The sequence below is a fragment of the Cupressus sempervirens genome, chromosome 8 (assembly GCF_028749045.1).
Source record: "Cupressus sempervirens isolate cs-2001-9-10 chromosome 8, ASM2874904v1, whole genome shotgun sequence".
In the NCBI taxonomy this organism is placed as follows: domain Eukaryota; kingdom Viridiplantae; phylum Streptophyta; class Pinopsida; order Cupressales; family Cupressaceae; genus Cupressus; species Cupressus sempervirens.
Genome location: NC_143125.1, coordinates 31939307 through 31952147, shown reverse-complemented (window position 1 = coordinate 31952147; position 12841 = coordinate 31939307). Strand labels below are relative to the sequence as shown.

At 35.2% G+C, this 12841-nt stretch overlaps 1 protein-coding gene and 1 pseudogene across 2 annotated transcripts in view; both read right to left on the bottom strand.

Annotated features, from left to right (window-relative positions):
* Window positions 1-12841, bottom strand: part of D-CDES (D-cysteine desulfhydrase) — a 288605-nt gene that overhangs the window by 81055 nt on the left and 194709 nt on the right. The window contains exon 9 of one of the 2 annotated variants that reach the window (XM_089796697.1): window positions 11173-11270. In XM_089796697.1, the coding sequence (XP_089652823.1) occupies window positions 11173-11270 (98 nt within the window). The remainder of the gene's footprint in view (window positions 1-11172; window positions 11271-12841) is intronic. The other variant, XM_089796698.1, reaches the window with a different exon arrangement.
* LOC149541439 (putative enoyl-CoA hydratase 1, peroxisomal) lies at window positions 6732-11027 on the bottom strand (annotated as a pseudogene).

Genomic DNA, 12841 nt, shown 5'->3' with positions numbered 1-12841 from the left:
CCTCCCCCTTTTTCTCAACTTCTTTGCCTATATAAAGGAGTGCCCCCCTCATTGTAAAATCATCATTATCTTTATGCAAGAGAGCTCTGGAGAAATTGTGCCAGCAGAACTTTGTTTGTGTAGCACTATTTTGAGAGGAAGTGAATACAAAGGAGCATTTGAGACTTAACTTTGATTAAGTGAGATTGTTATTTGTGTGAATTGTAAGCTTTGTCTATAATTCATTCAAGTTACCTTTGATTCGTACTATCTTTTGTCATTGATATTGTATCTTGTGATTGATAGAAAAGAGTTAAGAAACAATTGAATCCTGAGCTTTGACCAGGAACAATTGTGAAAATCCATAGCTAGAAGCTTTGTCTGTAGCTTGTATTTTCATCTTGATTCGCAAAATAGTTAGATTGTTGTTACTTTTAGGAGTCTTTGTGCCCTAATTGTAAACATTTTACCACATAGAAGTACAACAGGACTTAGAGCCAAACTGGTACGTTTTGGCTAGCCTTTGAGTTAGTTAAAATTTATCGGTATCACTATTTTCAGCTCGTGATAGAAGTGTAATTAGAGATTCACCTTGCCCATTATTCGCCTTACGAATAAGTGGATCCTTTCTTGAAAGTTAAGAAGAAAGGATAATAGTAACACCCAGTTTATAAATCTCTCAATTTCTTGCTTACCTTGAGTTGATCCAAGGAACAGTGAGAAGGGGGAGCCTTCCCCTTAAGGTAGGAGAGACTCTGTCTCACACGCTGTGGCTGGTCATCCTATTTTGCGACTGAATTTTTACCCAAAACTGTCGCTTGCAAAATATCCACCCAATACATTACAAATACAAAAAAGTAAGAGAAATATACAAAAGGGTTAAATCATTTCATAACATGATGCTTGATAATTCATCAAGCCAAATGCCAAAGATAAACATTAAAACACGATTCTGTCATTCTAATGAAAATCATTGCATTAAATTACTGGATTTAAATATAATTCAAGAAAATTTGAAAGTTGAAACATGATTCAAAGTTTAATGTTCATCAATATCAAAGTTTTGACCAATCATTAAATGGACTATCGAAAAATCATCTATAGAATTTTCATTTTCCACAGCTGCTAGTAGATCCTCATTATCACCCAAATGGGTTCCTCTGCCAGTAGATCTATCAAGTGTCATGTCATCATCGTCCACATCAAGCAGAGTGGCTCTAGGGAGAATCCTAAATGCTCATATCCAAGTCAGCGCCCACAACTTCTCCGCCCCTTTTTGTATTTCAAATCCTTGTATGCCACAAGATGCAAATTAGTGTGAGCAAACACCAAGTCTTCAATTTTTTGGCAGCCAACCAGTTACACTAGACTGAATGGATAAATAAGTAAGTACTCCAATTCCGCTCAACAGTAGAAGAGCTAGCAACCTGGAGAGAAAACTAACAAAATTCAAAATAAAAGATAAAAGATAAATTCAAGAATGTTAAGTGTTAAGTTTTGAAAAGCAAGTGACTAAAAAAAGAAAAAAAGTTAAAATTAAAAACTTACTTGCAAGAGAATCTTAATGGCAAGAGGTTGGAGGTACACATTACCCTGACCATGAAGGTACTACCATGCAATTGCATCTAACCTACTTTGGTCATTTATAGCAAGAGGGAGAAGATCTTTTCCTGAGATGAATAATTAAAATTCTCTCCCAATAGCTGCCCCCACCTCTGGATTACTAAAGAGCTTGCTAAGTGCCCTCTTGTACCCACTACCAACCTCAACATCTCTATATGGTGGTACTCTACCAAGAATAGTGAGTACCTTTCCACTACAACATTTAGGAGAGAGTATAGGCGAGGAGGTCCAGAAGTGTGGTCATTTGTTCCAGCGATGGAGAACAATCACTTTGACCTTTTTATAAAAGGTGTACTCAAGATCATTCTCTCTCCTCTATATCACTTGAGAAATCAAATGTTCATTTAAGTTATCTTGATGTAAGTTATGTCAATTAAAAATTTGGATATCTCTAAATAAAAAATGATGGAGGAATGTATTATAAATTAAAATAACTTACCACTTTTATCTTCTCCAACATGTTGTCCATTGCATTATAGACATCCCCGAGGCATGGTTCATCACTGTCAGCAAAGCGAAGCATAGACACGATTGGCTCGGTGAATTCCAATACATACTCCATAAGAACCCACCAATCATCATCCAATATCATTGCTTTTGATTTTTGGCCCTTACTATATTGGACTGCTTCGAAATTCCCCATTGGTTGCTAATGATGATTTGTGACAATGCCTCTTTTACCTTTAGATGTTGGCGCAAGACGATTGTGAGATGCAAAGAAGGTTTCAGCCACCTAAGAACATGTTAGTAGTTAGTAACACATTTAATAAATTTAAAGTTGTAAACAACACATTATTTCATTCAATTATGCAAAACATGTCATAAAATTATAAATAAAACTAGATAAATTAAATTTTAATAATTTACCTTCAATAGTTCCAATTTGGATAAAGTTCTGAAAATTGCTTTGACATATGATGATTTATCATAAACATTTGAATCTCCTCACCCTCGTAAATTTGTTTCACCCAATCTACTTGGGTGCCAATTGTTTGCATCATCAAATTAAGCGAATGTACGGTGCATAGTGTCCAAAAGATGTGATCATATCTAGTGTTTACGAAGCACATTGCGCCCCTGCAAACTTTTGCATTATACGTAATTACTTGGACAATGTTATCATGGCCCACCCTCTCTATGGAGTCGCAAAGAATTCTGGAAATGAACTTTGCATCTTTCACTACCCTCCATAGTCATTAGCCATCAAAAATATTGCCCCCTTTGAGAAAACTACAATAACATTGATCAAGGGGCGATTTTTGCAATCTTTCCATCCATCGGAGCCAATAGATATGCCTATTTGAACCCAAGAATCTCTAATTTGGTTTAATTGGGCCTCTACATTTTTCCTCTCTTTATGCAATAAGGTCGTGTACACCTTGGTAATCAGAAGGTACATTATTTATTGTTGTCACCATCTCCCTCCAATAGGGTGACCCTACTAAGTTGAATGGAAGACCATTTACATAGATTTTCATCAGCAATATATCTTGCCTCATTTTGAAATGCTTGATCTAGTGGGCCTCTCTTGGTGGTGGTGACTTGTGGTTCATCTACATCTTCATCCTCCCTAGAAGACATAGGCGAAAAGGGATGTCTAGAGGTTAGTTGAGTGGGGGATGGTGGTGTTTTTTTCCCTTGAACTATAACCAGTTTCTTTTCTTTTTGCAACTAATTTATCTGTATCTTCTTGCTCTTTAATGAATATTGTTATTTGTCCAATTGGCAGCCCTTCTTATCTCCCCTTGGTGGAACTTCACAAATATTAATCCCTTTACCCCCAAGACCCAAAAAATAAAGTTTTACTTGCTAGTAGGAGCTTCTATATTATGAGTTGCAAAAATTACATTTCCATAACTACCCCCCACCTCCAGACATTGAGAAATTCTTGTAATGTATTTCCATGAGGGAGGCCCTTTATCAATTTTAAATTCTTGAGACCCACCCATTGAGCTTTGACTACTAATTGTTGCAATCTATAACAAAAATGAAAAAAAAAAAAACAAGCTTCAAAACTTCTACAAATGCTTAAATGTTTTTTTAAACTTTTCAAAAACTTGAAACAATCTATCAAAAAACTATAGAATATGGTTGAAACGCATACCATTAACAATCTCCTTCAAATACAATCACCTCAATTCAAACTTGCAAGATGGAGAGAGAAAAATCAAAGAGCCAAATGAGAGAGTAAATGTGAAATGAAATGTGTTTGGAGTCTCCTTAATTGGGTTGTTTTAGGTTTTGGAGGGTAAAATAATAATAATAAATGTTACTTTAATACTTTTTGGGCCCATGTTTTCACTTTATAGCCATGAATCCCAAGTGATTTTTGTGGGATTGTGTGGTGTCTTCTTGAGTCCGCACTAGGTACCTTTGGTTTGCAGAGGGTCCGTGTTTGGAGTTGTGGGTTCACGGTGGTTCGGACTTTGACGAACCCATAGATTCAAAGGTGGACCCTACGAGGACCCAACATGAACTCAAATCTGGTTTGCATTTGGACCCGGTTTGAGGGCCCTGGGTGCAAACCCAATGATGTAGTTGATAAGACATACGTTTTTGTCCTTATTTGTATCAAATTTAGTCCTAAGGTTATGATCAAGAAAGTGATTAATAGTAAGAAGATTTTTGGTAAAACTTGGTAGACATATTTAATATTAGTAAGCCTACAAAGATGTGTAACAAATTATAATGAGATGTCATCAATACCTTGGATGTCGAAGGTAATATCATCACCAAGAGAGATTGTACCATGATGAGGTTTCAATGTGAGAAACCACTCCTATACAATCATGTGCTTTGTAGCACTTGAGCCCACATACCATATTGAGGTTGATGGTGAAACATCTTCTGAAGTGTGGGTGATCATGCATATTTCCCATCCGAAGAATCCTTTGCTTCAACAACATTGCTTTGTTGTTTTTATTTGTTCTCTTGCTCCAATCATGGATTGCTACTTTAAAATGACTTCTTTTGATGTGACTTGTTGGATGATCCTGTGGCCAAGGAGTTGCACCAACAATTCTTCACATTGTATCCAAATCTTTCACATATTGGACACTTCTTCTGAGGTCTAGTTGTTTTACTAGGTTTGGAAGGTCCATTGAATTGCTTCACAGGCTTCTTGCCTTTATTATGTGTGACCATTGCATGATCATCTTCACCATGATCTTAGCTGAAGGAGATTTACTAGCTTCTCAAAACTAGGAGATTGGTCTGCATTCAGTTTAATCACATACCTTGCATCTTGATGAAAGTGCTTCTAAAACGATAGTTTCCAGGATAACATCATCAATCGTTTCACCCAAGGCTTCTAAGGAATCTCTAAACTCAACAATTCTTTTGAGAAAGGATTCTAACTATTCTCTATTCTTCATCTTTAGGTTGTGTAGCCTACTCTGCAAGTTTAGGATCTAATTTTGGTTCTTTGCCTCATATACCATTTGTAGTTGTTGTCCTAGGCATCTTTGGTTGTAGATGAGTCTTGGACAAAAAGTTGAACTTCACCAGACACACAAAACATAATGATCAATTTTGCCTATCTATAAATGTATTTTGTTCATCAGCATCTATATTGTGGTGTGTTGTAGTACTAGTCACCACATCCCAAGCTTCTTAAAACTTAAGTCGAGTTTTAAGTTTGGTCCTCCATGTGCGATAATTATTTGTGCAGTTGCTAAGAATTTGGGAGAACAAATTTTGGAGAGAACTCCCTACCATTTTGGGAACCTAAGTCACAAGGTTCGAATTCGAATTCGAGTTCGATGACTATAAAATTCGAATGAAGTTCGACAAGAGAAAAAATTCGGAAAAAAATTCGAATTAAATTCGTCTTATATAATTTTAATTATTTCTTAAATATATTTAATATATCCCATATATTATCAAAATAATTAAAATTGCCTAATAGATTTAAAAACTTTATAAACACGATGACACATTTATAGAGTATAAAACATAGTATATATTAAGTATAAAATAAAAATTTCATTTCACATTAATTTAATAGATTGATTAAATACATTTCTAATGACCTATTTACTCAAACATTTTAAAATTTAAAGAATCAACTGTATTACTTCAAAAATAATATATTTTTAAAACATTTCATTTATACTTAACAAATTTAATAAAACAAAAATTAATTTGAAATGAATAAATATAATATATGCATTATTACATTATAACGAAATAAACCTAAGATTAGTGAATATTATTTCATTTGTACTTAATAAATTTAATAAAACAAACAATACATTTATACATTACAATGAAATCAACCTAATAAATACTTTATTACATAACATTGTTAAATAAATTTAACCAAGACTTTTACATTAAAATAAATTTAACAAAGACTTACTTTATATTATTACATGAAATAAACTTGACTATATAATTACATGAAATAAATTTAAGAAGACATTCGAGGAATTTGCAGACGTGGGAGCCGGAAAATTGCAGGCAAAAAGAAAATTGTTGTCGTCTGCAGGAGCCTATGCACAATCGTCTACAAGAGCTGGAAATTTCGCATGTGCACACTCCATCCCTACATGACTGTACAAACCATTGTTAAAACCTTTGTTGAATCCTTTGTTTTCAGAATTCTGTGCGTTTTAGGGCTTAAAAAAATGGTTCCAAAACCCTAAAATATGTTGCCAAATGCCTAGAATAGTAGTTTTTAAATGTTTATAACAATTAAAAAAAAATCCCAATTTTTGTCCGCGAACACTGACGATTTTCATCGAATATTTTGGGAAAAATTAATATTCGGCAAAATCCGAATCTCATGCTTGGGATTCACCGAATCCTGTGACTTAGTTGGGAACTAGATGCTATTTTTCCTATTTCTTCTCACAAAACGCCTTTAGAAAATGACTTCCAAAGAAAATTTACAACTTCACATGATCTAACTCTCCTGGCCTAGGTTTGAATCTACTTGGTAATATTAAAATATTACCTCATGGCATTAATTAATGACAAAAATAAGAGAGAAATTTACCAAAATGACTATTGTTTGATTCACATCACAACTGCTAATTGACAGACGAGTATGCAAAAAATCAAATGCAATGTTCACTTGACAAAACCTAAATACATGCTTCAGTGGAAAACAACCTCACTGTAAATTACTAGATCTTTGAGGACGCAGCGTTCTTCTTAGACTATCCTAATATGAACTTCCACATTTGAATAAACATCTTTGGTGGCACTTCTTTAGAGTGCCTGAATGCCCTTACCTTTTGTATCTTGATTACCTCATTGAAAGGGAGTTTTATGCCATCATTGATCACTACTTTGTACCTCACTACCAGATTCTTGTGGTTCCTAGTGATGGATTCAGGCTTTCAGCAATAGTATGTGCCATTTTGAGAAGCTGCACAAGTGGAACAACACAACTCAGTACACCCAATTTCTCTGCAAGTTGGGCATCTAAAGGCATAGCAGTGAGGAAAACTTTCCTGGCATAATCAACATTGATGGGACAAGGGAGCTTCTGAGAAAGGCCCCAAAATGTCAATAAACTTAGCATCTGTATTGGCAATCAAAACATCACAAGCAAGAGTGAGTTCAAACATTGCAGTGATAACATATCCATAGCAACACCTATGATTTGCTAGAATTGGTCGCTAGTTGACAACAGATATTTCTATGTCACTCTTTTGATATTGTGGAATTGCCTTCTATTCCAATGCTTTCTCATAGCATTCTCGAATGACCTTCTCATGCAGAAGGTAGCAATTTAGGCAGTAAATTAGCTTTTGCCACAATCTTCTGTAAATCTGTCTTTCTTTGACCTTTTAGAAGCTATACACCTATCAAATGATGCATCAAAATGCCACATAGGCACAAGAATGATTCATTTTTTAGGTGCAGGAATATTCTTGCTCACTATGGAGATTCCTGCCTCATCAAACTTTGCTTCTATTTCAAAGAGTAATCAATGAACTTCACCAAAATTGTCGCTACTTCAATGTTTCTACACCCCATTGTGCTTGATCTATCTTTACGTCTATGCTTTGTTACCATATCAAATTTGTGGAGTAATTGAGTACATTGCTTTGCATTATGAGATATATTTATAAATGAAAGAAATGAGTAACCGTGTATTCATGTTTTCAACCAGGAGCTTAAAAAAGCTAGCAAACAATAACAAACCAGAACCAAATAATAACTAGCACAAACTAACAAACACAGAGATAATGTCAGAATATGCCAACATTAGTGAGTTTGGGCTTTCTATTGAAATCCTTCAATTTCTTTAGCAATTATTCTCGAATGCCTTCATCGCTCTCCTTGTTCTCCTAGTTGGCAGGATCTTCTTTTGTTGCTTCATGACTGCTTGGACTATTGTGTCTTATCCTTGTTAAGCTGCAAGAGAATTAATTATTGAAGGTATATCTCCTTCTGATGTCATGTTCCTCGTCTTCCTGCCTATTCCTCTCCTTGTACCATTGCAGTATTTGTTGTATTAACTTGTCTTGATCCATTTTGACTCAAAGGTCTTGCAAGATGATGTAATGGTGTGCAATAAGCCTTGGTAGTCTGTGCAACTGATGACCAGCCTTTTCATTGACAGTTAGAGATTCTCCCACTCTTGAGAGCTTCCCTCGTGATCCCTTAACGAGATATTGCAGTACAACTTCATGAAGATTGTAACATTACATTGCCATGGTTCCCATCTATGAGTTACGCTTTGCCAAAGTTCATTACAACACGAAATGTTTGCTCAACATTTCTACTTGACTAATTACAAAGAGTAAACAATGTGACAGAGCAACATAATATTTCAATTTCTTGCAACAATGTTCCAGAAAGATGTATTTATATTCAATCATTTATAGGATGTGCACTAGACACAAGAAAATTCATTTTATGCTATCCCCCTCTATTTGTATGATAACAGAAATGCCAATGTTCATTGAGAATGCCCATTGTTGGTACCTATCAATTGACAATTGTCTGGAACTAATTCCTTAATTACAAAAGAACTCATTTTATTTTGACAAACTGCAAATTCCACCAACAATAGATAAAATTTTTAAATGACTAAGAATGGTGAAAGTACAGTAGTTAAAACCTCTAAAATACTAGAACAAACTGCTGGAATACTTGGTGGCTGGGTGGTAGGGTTTCAATAGGACTTAAGACCTGACAAGGCTGGAAAAGGTCTAAGCAGTAGTAAATCGTATCTGTCCTTCTAATGCTGGTAAACCTGCAAGGATGGCTGGCTACAAATATGCTGATTGCCACAAACAAAATGCAAAGAAAGTTGTACACTGTGCCAACATTTGCTCCAAATTTGTAATGGACCTTCAGTATGATGGTGTCTCAATAATATGCAATAGATGATAGGTAAAAAAACAACAAAAGAAGTATGAAATCTTGCAAAAAAATGATGGATGATGTTGGCAACTCCTCTGCAATGTGGACTTGAGTTTTAGCCATCAATGGTGTGAACAACAAAACCTGAACTCTGGAAACCAGTGATGTCAAGGATTTGCTTGCAAATACCAATCGCCTCAAACCTGAAACTCGAATACAAATACCAATTTCTAGCTCAAAAGCAATTCACAGATGGAATTGTTCAAGTTGGAGATGAGACAGTCATTCTAAAATTTGATAGTAGAAATACAAGGGAGTTTTTATCTTCCAAGATCTATGAACAAACAAGGACTTTTGAAGATAGAACACAAAGTTCAATTCCGGAAAGTTTTACAAAATGTCACTGATAAATGAGGATTTGAAATAATCCTTGACTTTTAATTTATAAGTGATTTAGATCAGATCCTCTATATTTTATTTTATTTTTATTTCTTTTGTTTTTACATCTAATTGTTTAAAAATACATTTAAATTACATGCATATGCCCCCTTTCTAATTATGGTTTGAATAATGTAAAAACTAAAATGCATTTTTTTAATATTACACAGAAACAAAAATAATATAGAAGTTGCTAGTTTGGAAATAACATGATCAGGCCCACTTTGATCGTTATTGTTTTATTTCCCTTTCTCTATCCTTCACCCTACAGGAAATGGGTATAAGCCAAAGGTTGTCTCCATGGATCTCATCAATAAAAGGAAACAGGTAGGAGAGAAAAAATATATTATGTTTTATATGACAAAGTAGTCAAGCAACAAAATGTAGGGAATATGTTGAACATATGGTCAAGTGGCAAAATAACAGCACAAGGAACATTTTTGGATGATCAACATAAGTGCAATATCAAAGGTTTCAATCAAAGTGCTCATGGTTTTAAATTTTAATTACCCTAACTGTTTGTTATAGAAGCTTGTGTTATGTATTACCCAGTGTATTTTGACATGAACAGCCTTAGGTGAAACACCAAACTTGCATCACCCAAAAAGAATGGTGAGTTTCAAGCACAAGCATCGGAAAAGGTTGTAGAACCAACTGTAAGAAATATAGTTTTGTGAAAATGATTATTGTTGTAGAAATTCATTATGTGGAAGCCTTTCACTTGCCATGGAGAATGCCTACAAAAGTCCTATAGCTGCTACACCAGACATAACTACAATTGCACAACTCCAACAAAAAGACACCTGCAATTGCTACACTGCTGCTACAAAAAGATGTCAATGGCCATCACCTGGGACTGGAAACAGGCACAGAAATTTGGCGGTGATATCACCAAAGAACTATTCAAAGATAAATAACCCTGTTTTATTAGTTTCCATTAGCTGATTGAGCAGAACTTGAACTCTTTAGAGAAGGGAGCATCCTGAGGATATTGTGGACATGGTAATGCTTATATAAAAAAAAGTCAAAGAAGCTGAAACATGTAGTCAGACTGCTACATTCCAGAACTGATGGAGGAAGATGAGAGTTATATATCCAACAGTAGATTGGTTTCTGGGATCATTTTGTAGAGGGCAGAGGAAATAGTTCATAAAAAAAAAGGATAAAAAATGAAAGGGAGACTAATCAAGATGGCTGAAGAGCTAATAAGAGAGACATTTACATGCATTTCACTGGCTACTGGTTGTATTCTGTAGCTGTGATAGGGTCTGTGATAGTTGCAACAGCTAGCTGATGAAGGATGTGTGTTATATAATTCTTTTCAGCAGCAATCATTATGTGCCTATAACCATTTCAGTTGACTGCAGCAATCAATATGTACCTATAAAAAATTCCATTAACAGCAATACTAAAAGCAGTGCACGGTGTTGTTTCCCAACAATTTTTGGTTTAAATAACACGTGACTGACAGGTTTTGAGACGTAGCTACAAGGATGGGCTGTCATTAGATTGATTTCTATTCTTGTCTGCATCAGATAAGTATATGTTTTGTGGCTAGAATACAAGAAAATAACACTGCAACCTCAGAAGATACCATACACAGCTAATATTAGAAAGTGCAACTCCAGGAATACTTGGCACAGCTCACCAAAGTCAGAAAGCATGATTGTAGTAGTACTTTAGGTAAAAATCCACAAAAATGAAGATTAGCTACATACAAATTTATCTACAAAAATACACTGAATGCCTACTTTTCAAACAGATTAAACAGTAATCATTGCAAATTATAATTGATGAATTTGTAAAAACCTGTAAACAGGGTCAAGGACCACGCCTGTTGCTTCAGCAATTTGGCATACACATTTCAGCTCCTCAACTTTGCTCATTGCATAACCAATTCCCTTAGCCTGATTTTTAACAATGAATCAAATTAATTAACTGTCAAACAAACAGTTTCGATGAAATAGATATATCTTCCAGAGATAGATAGATAGATACAAGACCTAGTAATATTAAGAATACATGAACACATGTAGAACAGTAGAACAGTACAACATCTTAAATCTTTGACTACAAAATTGCAGATCCAGTTCAAGAAACCCACCCCCTGTGTGATGGATCAATTGATCTCGATCTTTGATGTAGATGAAATGTAACCTTTTGAGAATAGTTACAAGACTTGCCCAGACTCTGCAAGTCCCTAGGCAAACCATGACAAACAAGTCCTAGAGACTCAAGACTAGGGTCCTAAGAAAATCCTTCAGACTTGCCAAGTCTTCTAGATTCCCAAGCCCGGGCCAAAATATAAATGCTTATAATAACTGATCTGATTTGTTTAATTCATTAGATTATTAATAGCAAATAGCCAAATACCAAATACATAACTATGAATTTTTTTTTTTTTACTTCACCCCAAACTGAAATAAATATGCCATTCACAAAATTAGGATATTATGGCATTCAGATAGTACATTATAATCAAGCAAAGAACCAAAACTCGGAATCAGCTATGAGCACCCATGAATTGGCTATGAATCGGCAAAGTGAAAAATCATTGAAATTTAGCAATTTTAACGATTTGAAACTTATTTCATGCACCTGTTGATGCGAGTTTTGTATCACTTACATAACATATTAGGATTTGAATATTTGATATGGGATATCAAACATGCAACTCCTCTCTTGAAAAGTTAATGCTCATGAGACATGAGTATAACTCCAATGTTCCTTACACCGTTGGATACTCGCTCAGTTTTATCGATGTGATTTGCTGGTAATCACGTAGGCAGCCTTAAGAAAATTGTTGAGGATGACTTGGACTTTGGTGGGATGAAGGTGATGGTGGCTTGGTTTGTGAAACATGCGGAGGCAGATAATGTTGATGGTGGCAATGGTGGAGGATGTGTCTGCCAATGTTGATGTTGATGGAAAGCGGTGGTGGTGGAAGGTGAATGGATGTGTTCTGATATTTGACCTACTCTAACTTCCTTCTCTCTAAACTTCGACTATCCAACTACTCACTATTCTACTCCTACGAATGGAAGGTTAGCAAATGGACAGGGATCAAACCTAATGAGAGCTGACCAGCGGCCTCACTTCCACAGGTGCAATGATTCGAAGGAATAATAAACTAGTTTACCACACAAAGCTTCCCAACCAGCCGCTAGGATGCTAGTGGCCTAGTATTGATCCCTATCAAACATTTACCAATGCTACCATAAAACTATCCATCTACTTTAACTTCACTTAAACAATTTCAAATGCAACCAACTTTGACAACTTGAAAGGAAATCTAACTAAGTGGAAGTAGAAAACATGCAATAACACCCAATGTTCTTAATCAACATGCCAATCGCAACAATGAAAAAGAGAGCAATTTTGGTATTATCTTCGCAACAATTTCTCCAACACTTTACAAATGAGAGCAAATGGCCTTTTATAAGGGCCAAAAATACAACGGACGATGGAGATCAAAACA